A 21277-nucleotide genomic window follows, 5' to 3' on the forward strand; every position below is an offset into this window, starting at 1 on the left:
GTTGTGCAATGTAACAGGAATATTTAGACTTATGGATGCCACCCGTTAGATAAAATACGGAACGGTTCCGTATTTCACTGAAAGAATAAATGTTTTGTTATCGAGATGATAGTTTCCAGATTCGACCATATTAATGACCTAAGTCTCATATTTCTGTGTGTTATTATGTTATAATTAAGTCTATGATTTGATAGAGCAGTCTGACTGAGCGATGGTAGGCAGCAGCAGGCTCGTAAGCATTCATTCAAACAGCACTTTTGTGCATTTTGCCAGAGATTAGGCTGGTGTAACCGATGTGAAATGGCTAGTAGTTAGCGGGGTGCGCGCTAATAGCGTTTCAATCGGTGACGTAACTCGCTCTGAGACCTTGAAGTAGTTGTGGCTTTTGTGGAGCGATGGGTAACGATGCTTCGAGGATGGCTGTTGTCGATGTGTTCCTAGTTCGAGCCCAGGTAGGGGCGAGGAGAGGGACGGAAGCTATACTGTTACACTGGCAATATAAGAACATCCAATAGTCAAAGGTATATGAAATACAAATGGTATAGAGAGAAATAGTCCTATAATTCCTATAATAACTACAACCTAAAACTTCTTACCTGGGAATATATACCTGGACTCATGTTAAAAGGAACCACCAGCTTTCATATGTTCTCATGTTCTGAGCAAGGAACTTAAACGTTAGCTTTCTTACATGGCACATATTGCACTTTTACTTTCTTCTCCAACACTTTGTTTTTGCATTATTTAAACCAAATTGAACATGTTTCATTATTTATTTGAGGCTAAATTGATTTTATTGATGCATTATATTAAGTTAAAATAAGTGTTCATTCAGTATTGTTGTAATTGTCATTATTACAAACAAAAAAATTAATTTAAATTTCCGATTAATCGGTATCGGCTTTTTTGGTCCAATAATCGGTATCGGCGTTGAAAAATCATAATCGGTCGACCTCTAGTTTGAAAGAGCATCAAAATGCAGCGAAAGAAGCAACAAACAATAGAGCTCACAGTCAAGCCAAGGGTAATCCAGTACTCAAATGCAGATGGAATGAAATGCATTTCAGATCACATGTCCATGATGAGTATGGACTGTGGAGATCTAATGGGGTCCTCTGGAGTTAGATGGCAATAGCTGAGGGCCAGAGCAACAGTCAAAGCCAATGTGGTATATCAACAGACAGAACACTGTCACTTGAAGTGTATCAGCAACAAATGCATACAGCACACTCAACAAATACAACCACTCCCATTATTCACAATGCAAAGGGTGTGCTATGCTGATAAGCACACTAATCATTCAAACAGTAGAAGTCCAAATGGGCCACATTTGTAGAATCAGAGATAGTCTGATAATATTTCAGAAGTAGAAAGTCTGATAATATTTCAGAAGTAGAAAGTAATATCAAGTAGGCCTATACAAGTAATACAATTCCAAAGGCTGTAGGGTTAACCTCAGACCAAAGCATAACACCTGAATATGGGTTAGTTACAGTATTAGATTGAACTACAGTTTTATAGACTGATAAGACATTTGTTCAGAGAACCACATCAATACCATTGTTGATCAGTAGAAAACAAAGGAATTGAAGAACACTTGGCCTTGAAGAACTAAGGAGTCATCCAGCACCAGCCAGAGGGAAAGTGAAGGCCGAAAAGAATTAAGGACAAGACAGACCAATGCATGTTGCCCATGCGCAGTGGGTGACCGTCCTATTGCCTCTGACCACAGAACATTTGCCGTCATTTTCTCTACATTGAATAGGCACTGTCCGYCGACATCCAACAAGTAATCTACTGCGCACGGCTGACGTTCATGTTGGTCTGTCTTGTCCTTCTTCAGTTCCAAATGTGTACACCCTCTTAAGTTTCCCCAGGCTCTTACAGTGGGCCACACTAGGCATGATTGACTCTTTCCAATGCAACATAGAAGCTCTTTTTGTCATCCAGGGAGTGCCAGCCTATGGGTCCAATCTCACAGTCTGCACAAATGAGGTACTTGATTCTCCCCACATCCTTAGTGAAGCCCACATTCTCAAAAGTGTACATGTCGTCGACTAACCAGTGGGTAGTCAGTGTGTCCCCATCCACGGATCCCTCTGATTGGGTGATAGTGGTCTTCTTGCGCATTGAGGGCAGGAACAGCTGGTGGATATTGGGGAGGAAATAGAAGGCCAGATTCATCATGACAATGGCCATTAATATGAATAGATAAACAGAAGTGATTTTCCATTCCCTGACATTGTTTAGTCACATCATGGCATAGCAAATTGCACATTGTTTGCAAAATATAATTTGGAGCTGTAGTTTAGGTGGTGGTTAGACAGTGCACTGACTTGAAATAAAACAACTGATGAAGCACATTCGGATAGGAAAATAGGTCTATTGTGAATCATATAACTCGTAATTTAAAGGGTCATTTGTCTTTAGGGGTTACACCTTTCTGAGGTGAACCTTACCTCCTTCTCCGCAAACACCGCCATCCCTGGGCAGAGGACCTTCGAGCCACAACGTCGGCACAAAACTGACTTGATATTCTTTCCAACCCCCGACACCAGCGTAGACCGGTCGACGCATCCTTCAGAGGGAGAGTTCTGTTCTTGGTTGTCCATGTTGAACGCAATTTGTGACTATACTACACTTATAAAGCGAATGCTAAGATGGTTAGCTATAGGCAAACCACTGCTCTATATATTTCTTTCAACTAATGTAACCAAGCTAGCTAATGTAATGTGAATTTTGAGGTGTCAACTCACCTCTGCTGTATAAGCTGCTCAGAAAGAGTACACCTAAACTATTACCAAGCGGCTAGTACAAGTAATGTAACTACTAAAAGCACACGGCCATATCAACATTTTGTTAAAAAAAATGACCGAACAAGCGTTGCTGAAGTGTGCACCCGCTGAAACTTCCGTTCAGAGTCCACATCGCTCAATTATATCGTTCCTTCGTCATATATGATGATTGATTGGTTTGATTTTCAAATAACTGCTGCTAGGTTGTTCTTTATCTACAATTAAACAAATGTCATTTCATCTATATTTTGGGGAAATAGTTAGTCGCATATGTTTAAAACCAATTTTTAAAAACCTTTGGATAAGATCAAAATAGACATACACTTGTGATAAAATCGGATTAATCTGAGTAATAACCATATCCACCCAGTTGACCAATTCGTCAGAGTAAGGTCAACAATATAGAAGGTGCCATCATGTGACTGACACATCATTCATAGTGAAAGGGCACCCTAGAAGGGAAAGGGGATACTAGTCAGTTTCACAACTGAATGCATTCAACCGAAATGTCTTCCGCATTTAACCTAACCTCTCTGAATCAGAGGTGCTGGTGCTGCCTTAATCGACATATACACCTAGGGCCGTTGTTGTTGGAGGTTTACTGCCTTGCTCAAGGACAGAACAGCAGATTTTTCCACCTTGCCGGCTCGGGGATTCGAACCAGCGACATTTCAGTTACTTAACCGCTAAACTACCTGCATTGACATCCAATTGAACCAGATTTTTGAGTTATCATACATAGACTGTACCTCTGCAAGTTCTAAGATACTGTATTTATAATCAGTGGAAGTCATTGCAAACAACCAGTCTCCCCATCTCTGGTACCTTCAGGTAGAATTTTAGAACTCCCAAGGGACATCGTTTGCATTGGGTAAAGAGAATGTTCCAACTTTTTGTGACCATGCACGCAGCTAGCTACATAACTAGCCCAGGTGAATAGCCCCCTGCATGAAAGTAACAATTACATGCCATAACATATAGAATGAGTGATTAACTGCTACGCAACACCCCAGATAAAATTTTATTTGTAAAGCTGTGGATATAGACAAAATGTGGCATAAATATGGTCAAATATGGAATTGACTACTACAGGGCTAGTCAAACTGTTCTCTCCGCTACCGGAGTACCAAGTCTTGGTCCAAGAGGCTTCACAACAGCTTCTACCCTCAAGCCATAAGACATTTGCATTGTCCCCCCTTTAAATGCTGCTACTCTGTTATTATCTATGCATAGTCACTTTACCTCTACCTACATGTACATATGTCAACTTACCTGTACACATTGACTCTGTAACGGTAACCCTGTATATAGCCTCGCTACTGTTATTTTTAATTATTTGTTATATCTATTTTTTACTGAATGCTTATTTTTCTTAAAACTGCATTGTTGGTTAAGGACATGTAAGCATTTCACTGTAAGGTCTACTACACCTGTTGTATTTGGCTCATGTCACAATTAACATTTGATTTGACAACGACAAACCATGTTCATGTGTGTGAAAAGTAAAGTGTGATGAAGTGTCATATCACTATGTAGAACAGAAAATGCATGACTTGGGTTAGTTTCCCATTTTAACATTAATAAATATTTATTATGTGTTTACATTTCAGGGAAATGTATTATCCATCAACTTGTCTACACAGAACACAACACAAAGTCAAGAATACACAGATTGTTTAGTCTTTGTAATAAAGCCACAGAAAGTCAGCTTTAAAAAAAAAWAATAATAATCTTAAATAAACAGCAGTTTGAGAAAACTATTGGAGGTCAAAAGTTTAATAGTGATTTCATTGGGTATAAGGACAAGAAAACTAAAAAGTTTGTTATCATCATTATATCTGGAGATCCTAATGAAGTTCACTTGACTGCAATATTGGCCCATCTATTTAAAAACTATTTCCATTGGCCTAAGGCACAGGAATACTAAAATATTATTCCTATTTCCTACTCATTACATGGTGGACCCCATGCAGTGACAAAGTTTAATGGTAATAACATATTGTTGAGGTGCAATAATTTGACCTTTAGAGTTCTGAAATATAGCCTTAAAATTAAACAAATCTCAAGTTGAGACGGGAAAGAGTTGACCTATTCCCAGATTTGCCCATTGTGCGTTTCCCGGTTAGTTTATACCAGCCATAAATCATACAAGATTCTGTTCCATTGAAAAGGGACATGAGGGGTAAGGGTACCAAGCAGTGTCTTTTAGGTAAGTAATTCAATTGTTTGACTTTCAGTTCCATAACCCATACCTCGATTGGGGTTGATTGTATGTCAACTAAATTTAAATCAACAAAATACTCTTAATCAATTGTTGGAATTGCCCACTGTTTTAAATTATGACTTTTACATTTAAAAAAATGAATGAATTTAATTTAGATTAATTCCTTATAATGACAGAATAAAAATGGAACAAACTGACCCCAACCCRGACCCATTCTATCACATAAGCCTCCTACAGCTAGATTTGGGAAGCTCTGGAGGGCAACGCCTCTGAGGTTCCCATCCTTGAAGGAAACATGTAATCAATCTGTTGAAAATCCCCTGTTGTTCTTCATGAGCTAAAGTGGAGCCTAAAGCTCCCTTTTGATAAAAAAAAAAAAAAAAAGTGCTGCTGCATCACTGGGATGCCCCTCTATATAGTTCACTAGCTAAAGCTACTTTAATGGGGAAAAAGTAGCACAAGCAGAAAAACACACCACAAGAAAACCAAAAATGACATGAGCAAATCGGGGTGGTTGGGTGGGTAGGTGGGGGGAGGGCGGAGAAAAGGAGCTACGGAGGACGATTGAGTGTTCCAGCAGCACTTTATAGGGACGGGGACCGACCAGGAAATGCCTGAGGGGGCCACAGATGGGCCTCTCAGAGAAGGGTGTCGTCAGTGCACCCTCCCTCCAGGCCGTAGCGGAACTCCTGCAGGTTGGAGACGCCGTAGAAGTGGATAAAGGCTGCCGCCACAACCAGGACGTGGAAGATCTGGTGGGAGTGGAACTGAGGAGAGAGGGAGGTCCGAGGCTGCTTACCATATGGCACCCTATTCTCTACTTAGTGCACTATTCCCATATGGCTCTGGTCAAAAGTAGTGCACTAAATAGGGAATGTATGTCCAAAGGCTCCTCTGGTTAGAGCATTGTGTTTGCAACACAAGTTCTAGCAGTTTGATTACTACATGGGCCACATATTCCTACAGTACAGTTCAGTACTATATAGGGAATAACCAGAGTCCTATGTGGCGTACTATATAGGGAATAACCACAGTGCAGAACATGTGTGACCGTAACTCACATCGCATTAAATGACGATAACATTATAATAATATAATAATATAATCATCGTCATATAAATGAGGACATGGGGTTAGTTCAGGAGCTAGCTACAAGCCTGCRTCTACATCCCAAATGGCAGCCTATATCCTATATAGTGCACCACTTGACCAGAGACCCATTTAGTATTTTCTTATGATCCCCAATTAGCCGCACTCTTTCTTGGGTCCCCCTATGGGCCCTGGCCAAAAGTAGCGCAGTATATATGGAAAAGGGTTACATTTTTTGCCTCTGTTACACACTTACCCAGATGTCACATTTGCCAGGGAAGTAGCGTTCGGGGATCCTGGCGGCGTACAGTCCGGCGCCAGTGATGTACATGGCGCCCATCAGGTAGAACCAGCCCATCTGTCCCACAGTGGTGGCCTTGACGAAGCCCTCCTCGATAGTGAAGTGCACTGTGGGGACGATGCCACTCAGTCCCAGGCCCATGAACACTCCTGTGAGAGACATGGAGGGGAAAGGTTGGTTGGTGGAAGCAAGAGCAGCTGGATCAGTCATAGTATAGGATACAATAAGATGGTCAAACTTATACCAGCTATTCACACACAAGTAGAAGAAAAAAGCATTTCCTGATGATTTTCTCATGTTTTTAGCTGTTGTATTAAAACATTTACATATATGTCATTGCTTTGTATCCATGTCACAGTACACTCTCTGACAGGCTGGTTAATATGTGGTGCAGCACCTGCTCGTGTGGGCCGATGCGCGGGCGTGGAGAAGCGTTCCCACTGGGCCACTATGATGGCGGCAATGCCCAGCACACAGACAATGGTGAGGTAGATGAGGCGCGGCTGTGGGGAACAGTAGAACGAGTAGTAGAGCCAGGGCACAAATGAACCCATGATCAGCAGGGCAATACCCGAGTAGTCAAGTCTGAGGGAAAACAAAACACTGAGGTTAGAAGAGGAACATCCATTTAAATGACACTTTAAAGTAAAAAAAAAAACTGAAATGAAACATCACATTTCTTTTCAGAAATACAGGAGAGCTAATCAAGAAAGAAATCTACATGAGCAAGAGGGAGGGGGGCATGCAGCCTTACTTGGAGAAGGTGCGGGACACTTTCTCAGAGTGGCAGTAGACGGTGTGAAAGAGCCAGGAAAAGCTGAGGCAGAGCACGGCACCCAGAAAAAACATCCCAAACACCACTTTCTCCTGCAGCGGGGCCATGAAGTACATGTTGGGCCGCAGAATGGTGTACGTGCCCAGACCAATAAACAGGATCAGCCCTGGGGGTTGGAGAGGTGAGGCCATCATTTGTGGACCAGTAATCATATGGGGCATATCATGACAAATGAATATTAGCAATAGGAAGGGGTCTCTATGGGGCACACTGTATATACACAATGGGGGACACAAGCAGGAGCATTGTAAATGGAATGTGTTGTGTAAGAGGCACACTTCTTTGCTATGTAGTATAGATAAGTGATTGCACAATACATACAGTTGAAGTCAGAAGTTTACATACACTTAGGTTGGAGTTATTAAAACTCATTTTTCAACCACTCCACAAATTTCTTGTTAACAAACTATCGTTTTGGCAAGTCGGTTAGGACATCTACACATTTTTCCAACAATTGTTTCCAGACAGATTATTTCACTATCACAATTCCAGTGGGTCAGAAGTTCACATACACTAAGTTGACTGTGCCTTTAAACAGCTTGGACAATTCCAGAAATAGAAGCTTCTGATATGTAAATTTGCCTAATTTGAGTCAATTGGGGGTGTACCTGTGGATGTATTTCAAGGCCTACCTTCAAATTCAGTGCCACTGCTTGACATCATGGGAAAATCAAAAGAAATCAGCCAAAACCTAAAACTGTAGACCTCCACAAGTCTGGTTCATCCTTGGGAGCAATTTCCAAATGCCTGAAGGTACCACGTTCATCTGCTCAAACAATAGTACGCAAGTAAAAACACCATGGGACCACACAGGCGTTATACCGCTCAGGAAGGAGACGCGTTCTGTCTCCTAGAGATGAACGTACTTTGGTGCAAAAAGTGCAAATAAATCGCAGAACAGCAGCAGAGGACCTTGTGAAGATGCTGGAGGAAACAGGTACAAAAGTATCWWTATCCACAGTAAAACAAGTCCTATATTGACATAACCTGAAAGGCAGCTTAGCAAGGAAGACACCACTGCTCCAAAACCACCATAAAAAAGCCAGACTACGGTTTGCAACTGCACATGGGGACTTTTTGGAGAAATGTTCTCTGGTCTGATGAAACAAAAATAGAACTGTTTGGTCATAATGACCATCGTTATGTTTGGAGGAAAAAGGGGGAGGCTTGCAAGCCGAAGAACACCATCCCAACCGTGAAGCACGGTGGTGGCAGCATCATGTTGTGGGGGTGCTTTGCTGCAGGAGGGTCTGGTGCACTTCACAAAATAGATGGTATCATGAAGAAAGGAAAATTATGTGGATATATTGAAGCAACATCTCAAGACAACAGTCAGGAAGTTAAAGCTTGGTCACAAATGGGTCTTCCAAATGGACAATGACCCCAAGCATACTTCCAAAGTTGTGGCAAAATGGCTTAAGGACAACAAAGTCAAGGTATTGGAGTGGCCATCACAAAGCCCTGACCTCAACCCTATAGAAAATTTGTGGTCGGAACTTAAAAAGCGTGTGCGAGCAAGGAGGCCAATAAACCTGACTCAGTTACATCAGCTCTGTCTGGAGGAATGGGCCAAAATTCACCCAACTTATTGTGGGAAGCTTGTGGAAGGCTACACAAAACATTTGACCCAAATTAAACAATTTAAAAGGCAATGCTACCAAATACTAATTAAGTATATGTAAACTTCTGACATTTCACATTCTTAAAATAAAGTGGTGATCCTAACTGACCAAAGACAGGGAATTTTTACGAGGATTAAATGTCAGGAATTGTGAAAAACTGAGTTTAGATGTACTTGGCTAAGGTATATGTAAACTTCCGACTTCAACTGTACATTGCTTAATGGCAGCATGCTGAACTTAGGACCTAGTGAATGTGCCCTAGTTGTGGGGATCATAGACTTGTGCTTCACTGCAACTTTATAGGCAATGGTGTGAGGTTCAACATGTGAGGATTCAGTCTCCTCATATATCTCACACACTCTCACCTAGAAGGTGGGTCCAGATGTTGCCTGTTTCTGTGTGGATCCTGAAGATGCTTCCAAAGCATGCGCGGAAGGAGGGCATGGGGGGTCGGTGTCCATGCAGGAGGTAGTCGTTGTCCTTCAGCCACTCCGGCAGGACATGAAATGGGATAACCCTCCAGCTACCCTTCCACACCTTAAAACACAAGGGTTTAAGGCTACCATGAATGTCCTGTTCATCTCCCCACTCTTATTCTCTCTGTGTATGAAGTTAGACAGAGCAGCCATGGGGGCTGTTCCAGAAAGCAGGATCAATGAGTTAGCCAGCTAACTGTCCCAGAAATTCTGAAATAACTTCATCTTTTCGAGAAACATAGACTTGAAATGGGCATGGTATAATTGACTCGACAACCAACAACTCATATTCAAGTTTAGCTTTCTAAATGAATCAGAAAATCAAGAGATACTTTGGCTGCTTATCAAAGTTAGCTGGCTAACTTATTGATCCTGCCATCTGGAACAGCCCAATGATGCCTACTTTGTGCACAAACTCCTCCATCTTCTCCATTGCGTGGTGAGCCTGGAGGGGCAGCGTCAGGACCTCTTCCACCTCTTCATCCTCCTCATCAGGCAGAACTGAGGCCCCCTGCAGAGAGAGAATGTGATTTAGTTAGGCAAGTAGAGCATATGCCTTTGCAGTGCAGGATAAAAGTGAAAACATGGGAACGAATCCCAGTTGGTTTGGTCTACATTTCCCTGACCATTACTTAGGTGCGACCCCACCCAAGCTTAGCTCTATTGGCCAATGACCACTTAGATTTGTTTTGTCTTCAACTGGGGCATATTCACGAGGGTGCAACGCTATAGAACATTTAGATAGAAACTAATTTTGTAGAACAACCAGTTTGTTTGGATGTAGAATAGGCCAATTGGGAGATCTGCAACGTTCTGAACTTTCACCTCTCTGAATACACCCCTGTGTTCACTAGACACGTTGGTGTTGGCTGATCACCAAATGTTGATTTGGAAGATTCTGCGCCCGCTTTAGAAAATACCTAATACCGGTGGTAATCGAGGAGTTGAGTCAGGCAGCATTCCAAATGGCACCCTATATAGTGCACTACTTTTGAGCGCTGATCAAAATTTGAGCACTGTGTAGGGAATAGGGTGCCATATGGGACGTAACCTGTCTCCCCCACTCTCACTTCTGACATCATGCCTTTCCCCGCTGTCTGCCGTCCCGTCTCCTCCAGCAGAGGTCCCAGCTCCATCAGCTCCACATCCGGGACCCGGCAGTCCTCTGAGATCCGACAGTCTGCATCACTCGCAGACCCGTTTCGGCCTGACATAGGGAGACTGCCTGATGACCTGTCCTCTGCCTGTGTGTACTACTAAAGCCTGACACTTAAGTCCGCAGTTGGCCCAGTGCTGAGGAGTCAAGAAATCATAGTGACAAATAAATACATTAGTTAATGTAGTTTTTCACTGAAATAACTTATTCTAAATTGTAACTAACTTCACCTGTGACAATTGGACCTGATGTGGACTTTGGTAGGTCTATATTTCCCACCGACAGTTGGTCCTTGCGTTCAGCACTGAAGTAAAAATTGCAGCTTCCAGTATTACTTTGACATAACGTTAAATTTTTACACCATCAACAAAGTCTTATGTCGTGAAAATATTCACTCGTTAAATGAGTATTTGACAACAGTTATGACGAATAAGCTACTCGGCTAACATGGCAGGAAGACCAAAATTGCTCTTGTGAGACGGCCGAAAAATGTAGTTAGCTAACGGTAACGTTAGCTAACGGTAACGTTAGCTGGTAGCTAACAAACAAAACTGGCAAAGACTTTGTCAGCTGGTTGGCTACCTTAGAACAAAGCAATCATACAATAGCATCCGAATAAACATGGAACTGGGATAACAAGATAACGACTCCAATAATATGATTTGGCTGACATGATTCCTGACGTACACCAGCAAATTATAGCTAGCTAGAGCCCCAAGGTAACGTACGATAACCGCAGATGCTAGCATTACTAATGCCATTAGCTAGCATTATAGGCTAGCTAGTTAGCTTTCGCATACTCGAAGAAAACTGGTCACGTCTGGCTGTATCGAACCAATACCAAACACACTGACACAGTTGCAAATACAATGCTACAATATTGCTCATTGTTGAAGCTGGTTAACTTTTGCATTTTTACTCAGCGGACGTAGCTACCTGATACTCCAGACGTCAAAGGAAATGTGATCCCTTCCTGATTCTCACAAAAACAAGCCGAACCTCCGAACGAACAGTCACGCAGCACGGTTAACGAAAATGACAAGTCAATGCCAAGCAAAGAGTTTCAACTGGTTCTCATAAACAACGTAACATCGTCTCCATCTAGTGGTTAAAATTACAAATGTAAAATGTTTTAAAGTAACACCAAAATACTGTCTGTATATGTAGCCATTATATCAAATCAACATAGACTTAAGTGGTACACTGTTTTATTCCCAGGTCATGCACGTGCTTCTCCTATAAATGATTGAGTGGAATCACATTACCTCCATAATGGTGCCTGCATGAACCCCCAAACTTAACAGTAGTGTATGTACAGTATGTGAAAAGTTGTCTTCAGAACTGAGCTGCCTAAACCACATTTTAGCAGCACAAGAAAGGCTCAATTAAAAATAGACCCTCATCCAGCTCTTTACTTGTGGATAGAGCTACTCCTACTTGTAAACCAACTCTCATCAGCAATTCCAATCTTCAATAATCCCTGTCAACAAAGGGGAACTGTACTGTAGTAGGCAGTGGAATTAGATACAATTTTTCCAACTAACTCTGTCCCAGCATTTGGACTAAATTGTCTGCACCAAGCACAGATTACTCCTTGTTGTGACAGCATTCAACTGTCGCAATCAGAGCCACGTTGTTCTGGCAAACTGAATGTCCAAATTGTTAACCTCCACAATACTCTATTTTACAACAAGGGATAATATCTAAGGAATGGTCCAGTCAATACATAAAGACAACAGGATTATGGATCCCGTATATGAATGGAGGCAATTTGAAGTGGCAGAAATTTTTATTGTCTTTTCATAAACACAATCCATTTTTACAAAGACTGTAGTGCATTGCAGATTAAACTCTGAAATTATAATATATAAAACAAAAAGAGCCTTGAATAATTATGCTCACACAATCTCACAGAAATACAATAAGAAATGGAGTCAGATCCCATACCCACTAGACACACATCAAAAAGCCCCACATGTGCCAAAATACAGTATAACACATCTCTACAGCAGCTGTAACACTTAAATGCACACACAACAAATGATATGCAGTTTAAGTAAAGCTGCCTGGGCAGCCTCCTTATATTCAGCACTGCATCCCTGGGCATAATTCAGTTCAGTATGCGGCTTTATCTTTAATTATGTTCGCTCTGTCCTGTTTTTAGGAGGACTGCTCAAGGCTAAGTACATCAATAATAAATCAAAGCTTTAAAACCTCACCTAAAAATACAATTGTAGATATCAGCAGGAGATGGAGGCTAATAATACAAAGGTAGGACTTTGGTTCCAAGTGAGCATTTAATGCTCAACCTGTCTGCACTTACCATATGGGGCTTTTGGTAGTAAATTGATGCAGTGCTTTAAGCGGACTGAAAATGGTGCCCATACTTATTTTGGGTGCCAGTACTGTATATATTTAGGTGCTGGAACTCCGCAAATCTTTGAGCCAATATTCTATAAGAGATGCCGGTACTCAAGCAGTAGTTCCGGCCCAACCAAGCACTGAATTGATGTCATTGTTGCATTGAGAAGGCCCATGCTGGGTGTGGCTGGGAGGATAGTTCCTAGGCTGGTGACTAGTAGGCGAAGCGCTGACTCTGCCGGTAGCCCAACTTGTCCAGGTTGGGGTTGCAAGCAAACTGGATCATGGGGGGTGGACCGCACATGAGCACCAAGGTGTCCTCACTGGGGGTGGGCAGGTGCTCCTGGATCATATCCACATTGATGAAGCCCTCACTGTACTCCCAGCCTGAGCGACACAAATTGATCATAATTCAGTTTTTCATGGGGTCGCAAACAAGTACCAATATGCTTAATGATTCTGCCATAAAACACACAAATTGCAAAAATATTTAGCTTCTATGTGGTAAATGGTACATGTGTATATAGATTGTGTATAGGCTTGTCTCCCATATTTAACATATTTAACTGGGTTCAAACACCTTCTGCTTCATTTTTCTGTATGTATGCATGTATGTGTGTGTTATTTTACTGCTCTAGGGATATAATTATTATGTTTTCACTCTTTATGTGATGCGCAAWGCAGAGAACACCAGAAGAAGAATTATCATTGAATTCCACAGTGAATTATTGTAATGTTTGTTTATGCTTCAATTAATTCCATTTGGGATGGGTTGCCAATTTGAAATCTTGATGTCAACACTTGAGCAATGCAAGCAAAAGTCGTAAGGCACATACCCTCGGGTGCCCTGTCCACTGAAAACCACAGCTTGAAGCGGTCTGGGTGTCTGGCCTGGACCTCCTCCAGCTCATCCCTCAGCAGGATATCCTTCTCAGTCTGCCATGAACACACCACACACAGACAGTTCAGTGTTAACTCTAAACCTAAGCAAACCTATGAACTATATCCACAGTGAAGCTAGTACAAAGCATTTACAGTATCTGTTCTTTATTTATATAGATGAACCTATTGATATTAAAAGTCTCTTTTAGGAGAGAGGCCAGTGTGAGCAGCGGCCACACACCTGGTTGGCATACAGCAGGCTGCAGGTGGTCCTGTCACTGGGGTCCTTCATGATAGCGCGCACCAGTTGTAGCATAGGGGTGATGCCTACAAATAGGGAAGGGAGTTCAGCACCAGGAACTAAAAGCGCTCACTCTACATTTACCCATGGGCTATAACAAGACAACATTTAAGTGTTTAGGTTCAGAGTGCAGAGTTGCGAAGGGAAAGTTCACCTGTTCCTCCAGCTATCAGACCCACAGTACTGGCAACTTTTATCTCCGCAGGAGACTTCTTGTCTGTCTGAACTGCAAACTGCCCTGTTGAATGGAATGGGAGAAAGCAATGAGACAAAAATTATGCCAAAACATTCCAGAGATAATTTTCCTTTTCCAGTGTGCTTGGGGAGCAAATGAACAACAGTTATCTGGTCCCAAATGGAAGACAGGATGATGGACACACCCAACAACTATGTTGTGGAACATTGTATCAAATAATACTGTGCGCATTAGTAAACATTTTAAGTGACAACACAGTAAAAGTACATTCTTTAGGCAGTGCTTTTCTGGAACCTTTGGGGAATGAAAGTTGCAAAATGTGATGCAGCAAGCCAGCAAATTGCTCAGAGATATTGTACATTTACTGTTGACTTATTCAGTAGACTTAAGGTTGACTATAAGTGTGTACACACAATCACTCAGCCAGCCACACCCAAGTACACAAAGCTAAAACCCCCATTCCATTAGAGACTGTGTACACAAAGCTAAAACCCCCATTCCGATTTAGAGACTGTGTACACAAAGCTAAAACCCCCATTCCATTAGAGACTGTGTACACAAAGCTAAAACCCCCATTCCATTAGAGCTGTGTACACAAGCTAAAACCCCCATTCCATTAGAGACTGTGTACACAAAGCTAAAACCCCCATTCCATTAGAGACTGTGTACACAAAGCTAAAACCCCCATTCCATTAGACTGTGCGCATCCCAAATGGCACCAGATTCTCTAAAGATCAGACCCTTATGGGCCATGGTAAAAAAGAACGCACTAATATTAGGGCTGGGAATTGCCAGGAACCTCACGAAACGTAGGTGTCGATAAGATATGTATTGCAGCCTCCTGAGTGGCGCAGTGGTCTAAGGCACTGCATCGCTAGCTGTGCCACTAGAGATCCTGGTTCGAGTCCAGGCTCTGTCGCAGCCGGCCGTGCACAATTGGCCCAGTGTTAACCGGGAGAGGGGAGGGTTTGGCCGGCAGGGATGTTCCTGTCCCATCACGCACTAGCGACTCCTGTGGCGGGCCGGGCACAACGCACATTGCCCCGGTCGCCAGGTGTACGGTGTTTCCTCCGACACGTTGGTGCAGCTGGCTTCCGGGTTAAGCGGGCGTTGTGTCAAGAAGCAGTGCRGCATGGCTGGGTTGTGTTTCGGAGGACGCACGGCTCTCGACCTTCGCCTCTCCTGAGTTCGTACGGGAGTTGCAGCGATAGGACAGGACTAACTACCAATTGGATACCACAGAATTGGGGAGAAAAAGGGGTAACATTTTTTTAATAATATGTATTGAAATTATCATGATTCTATATGTATTGCGATTTGATGTTCCAAACATATTGCTCACTGCTGCAAAGAGACGAGAAAGCATGAGAAAATGAGTTGATCAATGAGGGAAATAAAAGTGCTTTGGCACAGAGTTTTGGCACAGGTACAGCCAACTAGCGCTAGCTAATGCCATTTACATTAGCACTTTAAAAAATATGTTTAACTTGTATTTTTGTTTAACAAATTGATACTTAGTCAAATACCGATATTATATAATCCAAAAATAACATTGCGATATGTATCTGTATCGACCAGTGTGCCTGGCACCTACTACCATACCATGTTCAAAGGCAGTTAAATCTTTTGTCTTGCCCATTCACCCTCTGAATGGCACACATGCATATGCCATGTCTCAATTGTTGCAATGCTTAAAAATCCTTCTTTAACCTGTCTCCTCCCATTCATCTACATAGACTTTAGTGGACTTTACAAGTGACATCAATAAGGGATCATAACTTTCACCTGGTCAGTCTGTCATGGAAAGAGCAGGTGTCCTTAATGTTTTGTACACTCAGTGCATATAGGTTACCATTTGGGACACATCATTAGTAAATATCAGGAGGGTGTGCCAGGCAGTGGACTGGTCGTACCATGCCCTCTGTACTCCAGCAGTCCTCCTGGTCCTCTGAAGTCCACCACATCTCCCAGGTGCAGACTCTCCAGGTACTGGGACATCTTGCCTCCATCAGGAAACTTGAGGTGCACATTACTGAAGTAGATCTGGGGAGGAATTTTCTACATTAAATATGGTTTGCAGATCAGGGTCCGTATATATCAAGCACCTCACAGTAGCAGTGATTATTTAGGATTTGTTTTTCTCTTTTAGATCCCAAAGAATAAGATGATCTACTAACAGGTCCAGCATGTCATCACTCCTCCTACTACGACACGCTCGATACATATGGTAGTACTAGTGTTCAGTTTATTATATAAGACTGCTTTGACAAACCAAACATACCTTCACAACCAAGTCAACATATCCTTTGTTGTCGTCGCTGGACACAGGTGTGTATGGTCTGACTACCAGGCTGCCGTCAATACGGGCAGAGAGGTATACATGCTTCCCTAGATGAAACAAATAAGGTGATTAGAAACACAAAGACAACACTGATTGAAAACTGATAGGGTCATTTGGTGTGGCTTTATCCTCTGATTGTTCTGCTAAATGACTCATACACTAGAGGGCATTCAAGGACTGGGAAGCTAAGCGTTCTAGTTTCCATCAGTGCAATACAACGCCATCAAKTATTACGTTTTGAGGGTAGTTATAATGCTGGTGAGCTAAAGGACTATTTGAGAGTTGGGCCAGTAACCAAAAGGACGCTGATTTGAATCCCCAAGACGACTAGGTAAATAACAGGTAGATGTAAACTTGAGCAAGACACATAACCTTAATTGCTCCTGTAAGTCTCTCTGGATAAGAGGGTCTGCTAAATTTTGAAAGTGTAATTCTATTAATGGCATGGCACTGTATCAAATAATAATCAATTATCAAACACTGTCACTTGACAAAAGACTTACCTACAGGCAGCCCCAGGATATGTTCTGCTGAGGGAAGTCGAAAGCGGAACCTGCGAGTATCATGGCTGATCACCTATGGAAAGAGGCCAAAGACATATCGAACTATTCATACATTGGTTTTGTCAAATAGTGTGTAAATTCAATGCAAAATTCTACTACAAACATTCGGTTAAATGTTAGACAAAAATGATTTCCATGGAGTATATAATTGAATTAAGCACAGGCCTCTGACGCACATAGCAAAAATGTCTAATTTATTTCGATAGCACACATGTACCTCTTTATCGATGAGCGTTAGCTGGTATTTCTGGGTAGGGTCAAGCAAGGTGACTGGAGGCTTTTTCTTCTTGCCTAGGTAGAGGGCTATAATTATGCCCACAGTGGACAGCAATAACACCCCAGCAGTCACAGCTACCGTCGAGAACTAAATACAAAACAGAAAGAAGATTGTTTTGGCATAATCCATGTATAACATGGCTACTGTTGAAAAAATAAAACAAAGGGAAGCAGATGTAAACAGATATTGGACTGTTTAAATGGGCAATCTGCAGTTCGTACATCAATTTTTGCACTTAAATTAATGTTATATAGATAATGATTCTTGAAGAATATCACTTACAAATGCCTGATGAACTTAGTTGAACTGTCAAACCCCTTCAGTACCCAAAATATAACCATGTTTTACACTAATATTCGTTTACATTTACAATGTTTACAAACTGTATAGCCTCAAAACATGCTTGAAACTATCATTTTGATATAGTGGATGGTCAGTCCTTCCATCCAAAGCTCTGTTTTTGAATTTAAGAGGTTACACTTCTCCAGGTCCACCACTCAGCTTTTTACCAAAACACAGGCAGTGTTTGCTTTGTTATTGTTTCAACTAAGGATTGGCCCTTTAAATAAAAGGTGATAAACTCAGAAACCAAACTCATAAGGGGAATTTTCATATTGCAAATGCCCTGCTATTATACATGAAATTACTTCAAGCAGTCATTGTCAGGCATAACATTCTGTCTCAGAACAATAAATCTGTTTAAGGATAAAGTACAAAAGGTAATCAGCTTGTGTAGGCTACTAACAGTACTTGAGTAGTTCTTTAAATACAACCAATGTCAGACAATTAGAAGTTTACTGCGCCACTGAACAAAAATAAAACGCAACATACAATGTCAAAGATTTTACTGAGTTAGTTCATATAGATAAGTGAATTGAAATAAATTCATTGGGCCCTAATCTATGGATTTCACATGACTGGGAATACAGATATGCATCTGTTGGTCAAAGACACATTAAAAGGTAGGGGCGTGGATCAGAAAACAGGTCAGTATCTGGTGTGACCACCATTTGCCTCATGAAGCACAACACTACTCCTTCGCATAGAGCTGATCAGGTTGTTGATTGTGGCCTGTGGAAAGGAACCCACTCCTCTTCAATGGCTGTGCGAATTTTCTGGATATTGGTGGGTACTGGAACACATGATCGTACACGTCGATCCAGAGCATCCCAAACATGCTCAAATGGTTGACAGGCCATAGAAGTGGGACATTTTCCGCTTCCAGGAATTGTGTACAGATCCTTGCGTCACAGGGCTGTGCATTATCATGCTGAAACATGAGGTGATGGATAATTGGCATGACAACGGGCCTCAGGATCTCGTCACGGTATCTCTGTGCATTCAAATTGCCATAAATAAAATGCAATAGTGTTCGTTGCCCGTAGCTTATGACTGCCCATACCATAACCCCACCATTGGGCACTCTTTTCACAACGTTGACATCAGCAAATCACTCACCCACATGACCCCATACACGCTATCTGCCATCTGCCCGGTACATTTACATTTAAGTCATTTAGCAGACGCTCTTATCCAGAGCGACTTACAAATTGGAAAGTTCACACATATTCATCCTGGTCCCCCCGTGGGGAATGAACCCACAACCCTGGCGTTGCAAGCGCCATGCTCTACCAACTGAGCCACACAGGACCACGGTAGAGTTGAAACTGGGATTAATCCATTTAGAGCCCACTTCTCCAGCGTGCCAGTGGCCATCGAAGGTGAGCATTTGCCCATTGAAGTCAGTTAGGACACCGAACTGCAGTCAGGTCGCCAACCTGCAGAAAGGTCAAGACCCTGGTGAGGACGACAAGCACGCAGATGAGCTTCCCGGAGACGGTTTCTGACAGTCTGTGCAGAAATTATTCAGTTGTGCAAACCCACAGTTTCATCAGCTGTCCGGGTGACTGGTCTCAGACGATCCTGGAGGTGAAGAAGTCGGATGTGGAGGTCCTGGGCTGGCGGGGTTACACATGGTCTGCAGTTATGAGGCCGTTTGAACCTACTGCCTAATTCTCCAAAACATTGGATGCTTCAGAAATTAACATTAAATTCTCTGGCAACAGCTCTGCTGGACAGTCCTGCAGTCAGCATGCCAATTGCATGCTCCCTCAAAACTTGAGACATCTGTGGCATTGTGTTGTGTGACAAAACTGCATATTTTAGAGTGGCATTTTTTGTAACGTCTCCAACAGAATGTGAATCTGTGTAATGATAATGCTATTTAATCAGCTTCTTGATATGCCACACCTGTTAGGTGGATTATCTTGGCAAAGGAGAAATGCTCTCTAAAAAGGGATGTAAACAAATTTGTGCACAACATTTGGGAGAAATAAGCTTTTTGTGCATGGAACATTTCTAGGATTTTTTTATTTAATCTCATGAAACCAACACGTTACTTGTTGCACTTATTTTTGTTCAGTAAATTATGGTATTTGCTATTATCTAAGGTGAAATAAGCTTCACTTGCTTGCTTAGATGGCTGTTAACACGTTGTCAGATGTACCAGGAGAGTTGGTTGCTTGGCAGACTGCTAGCCAAGATGAGTCGCCTGCACAAGTTTACAACATGAGTTTAAATTTTTATTCGTCGTATGTACAGGATACAAATAGTATACACTGTCCAACGAAATGCTTACTGTACTTGAGTCACTTAGCGAACTGCACTAGGCTAGTTAGTGATCTTTTAATCAGGTCAATCTCAGAGACAAATCTTCCAATTCTGTGCATTTAATTTGACATAATATGACCAGTTCAGGGCAGATAAATTATCTGACAGGGAGTGACAGCTGCGGTGCCTTGTTACTGCTCTCTGTTTAACTTATCAAAGTAAGTTACCGCGTTAGCTGACAGGCTACTTTTCTACTACCACCACAGACAAAAAAGGAAACCAAAGCAACCCTGGAAATAATTTCGACAGGATATTCTTACCAATGCGTACTTCATGGCGATTCCGAATCCTCAGCGCAAGGTCACATTAGTGAAGCAAAGAACTACTTGGCTATCTAGTTAGCTTCTCATCAGAGAAGGCACACCCCCGAAAAAAGATTGAGTTGACGGAAGGGCGTATTTAGCGGTTACACCAAATTTGTACAACATCCGTTGGAGAGAAGCGGAAATGCCACCGATTTATACAGCAGCACGATTATGATACAATAGGGAGTATACCAGATTTGTTCTCTTCTCAAGACAAATTATATATTCTACCATGAAAGTATACTGAACAAAAATATAAACGCAATATGCAACACATTCAGAGACTTTACCGAGTTACAGTTCATATGACGAAATCAGTCAATTGAAATACATTCAGTTAATTAAGAACAAAGACAGCCTGCCCTGGCCAAACCCGGACGACGCTGGGCCAATGGTGGGCCGCCCTGGATATGACTGGGAATACAGAAAACTTTTTTTAAAAATGGGCCCTACTATGGGACTCAGGATCGCGTCACCGTGTTTCTGCGCATTCAAATTGCGATGGATAATTGTGTTCGTTGTCCGTAGTTTATGCCTGCCCATACAATAACACCACCGCCACCATGGGGCAGGGCACTCTGTTCACAAMGTTGACATCAGCAAACCGCTTGCCCACACGACACCAAACACGTGGTCTGCGGTTGGGAGGCCAGATGGACATACTGCCAAATTCTCTAAAACGAAGTTGGAGGCAGTTTATGGTATATAAATGAACATTAAATTATGTGGACATTCCTGCAGTCAGCATGCCAATTGCATGCTCCCTCAAAGCTTGAGACATCTGTGGCTTTGTGTTTTAACAAAACGGCACATTTTAGAGTGGCCTTTTGTCCCCAGCACAAGGTGCACCTCTGTAATGATCATGCTGTTTCATCAGCTTCTT

At 42.1% G+C, this 21277-nt stretch overlaps 3 protein-coding genes across 4 annotated transcripts; all 3 read right to left on the reverse strand.

The window, feature by feature from the left end:
- Window positions 1-1795: 1795 nt before the first annotated feature.
- LOC111970226 (guanine nucleotide exchange factor MSS4-like) lies at window positions 1796-2903 on the reverse strand. Its single transcript, XM_023996841.2, has 2 exons — window positions 2460-2903; window positions 1796-2145 (listed from the first exon to the last, which is right to left on the reverse strand). Exons 1-2 carry the CDS (start codon window positions 2610-2612, stop codon window positions 1897-1899), a joined length of 402 nt encoding a protein of 133 aa, XP_023852609.1. The 5' UTR covers window positions 2613-2903; the 3' UTR covers window positions 1796-1896.
- A 2486-nt stretch (window positions 2904-5389) lies between these two features.
- LOC111970227 (adiponectin receptor protein 1) lies at window positions 5390-11524 on the reverse strand. The gene is made up of 9 exons (XM_023996842.2): window positions 11435-11524; window positions 10729-10802; window positions 10413-10635; window positions 9746-9853; window positions 9232-9403; window positions 7164-7350; window positions 6807-6994; window positions 6365-6558; window positions 5390-5786 (listed from the first exon to the last, which is right to left on the reverse strand). The coding sequence occupies exons 3-9, from the start codon at window positions 10554-10556 to the stop codon at window positions 5658-5660; spliced, it is 1122 nt and encodes a 373-aa protein (XP_023852610.1). The 5' UTR covers window positions 10557-10635; window positions 10729-10802; window positions 11435-11524; the 3' UTR covers window positions 5390-5657.
- A 744-nt stretch (window positions 11525-12268) lies between these two features.
- Window positions 12269-21043, reverse strand: LOC111970228 (NADH-cytochrome b5 reductase 3). 2 transcript variants are annotated; one of them, XM_070445673.1, is made up of 12 exons: window positions 20350-21043; window positions 19304-19377; window positions 19073-19216; window positions 18878-18912; window positions 17360-17506; window positions 17083-17155; window positions 16520-16626; window positions 16152-16281; window positions 14197-14280; window positions 13983-14068; window positions 13696-13795; window positions 12269-13246 (listed from the first exon to the last, which is right to left on the reverse strand). In XM_070445673.1, the coding sequence occupies exons 3-12, from the start codon at window positions 19146-19148 to the stop codon at window positions 13074-13076; spliced, it is 1011 nt and encodes a 336-aa protein (XP_070301774.1). In that variant the 5' UTR covers window positions 19149-19216; window positions 19304-19377; window positions 20350-21043; the 3' UTR covers window positions 12269-13073. The 2 variants fall into 2 exon arrangements, with proteins under 2 accessions (XP_070301774.1, XP_023852615.1); XM_023996847.2 differs by lacking the exons at window positions 18878-18912; window positions 19073-19216; window positions 19304-19377.
- Between the last annotated feature and the right edge of the window lie 234 nt (window positions 21044-21277).

The sequence above is a fragment of the Salvelinus sp. IW2-2015 genome, linkage group LG11 (assembly GCF_002910315.2).
Source record: "Salvelinus sp. IW2-2015 linkage group LG11, ASM291031v2, whole genome shotgun sequence".
NCBI classification, from domain to species: domain Eukaryota; kingdom Metazoa; phylum Chordata; class Actinopteri; order Salmoniformes; family Salmonidae; genus Salvelinus; species Salvelinus sp. IW2-2015.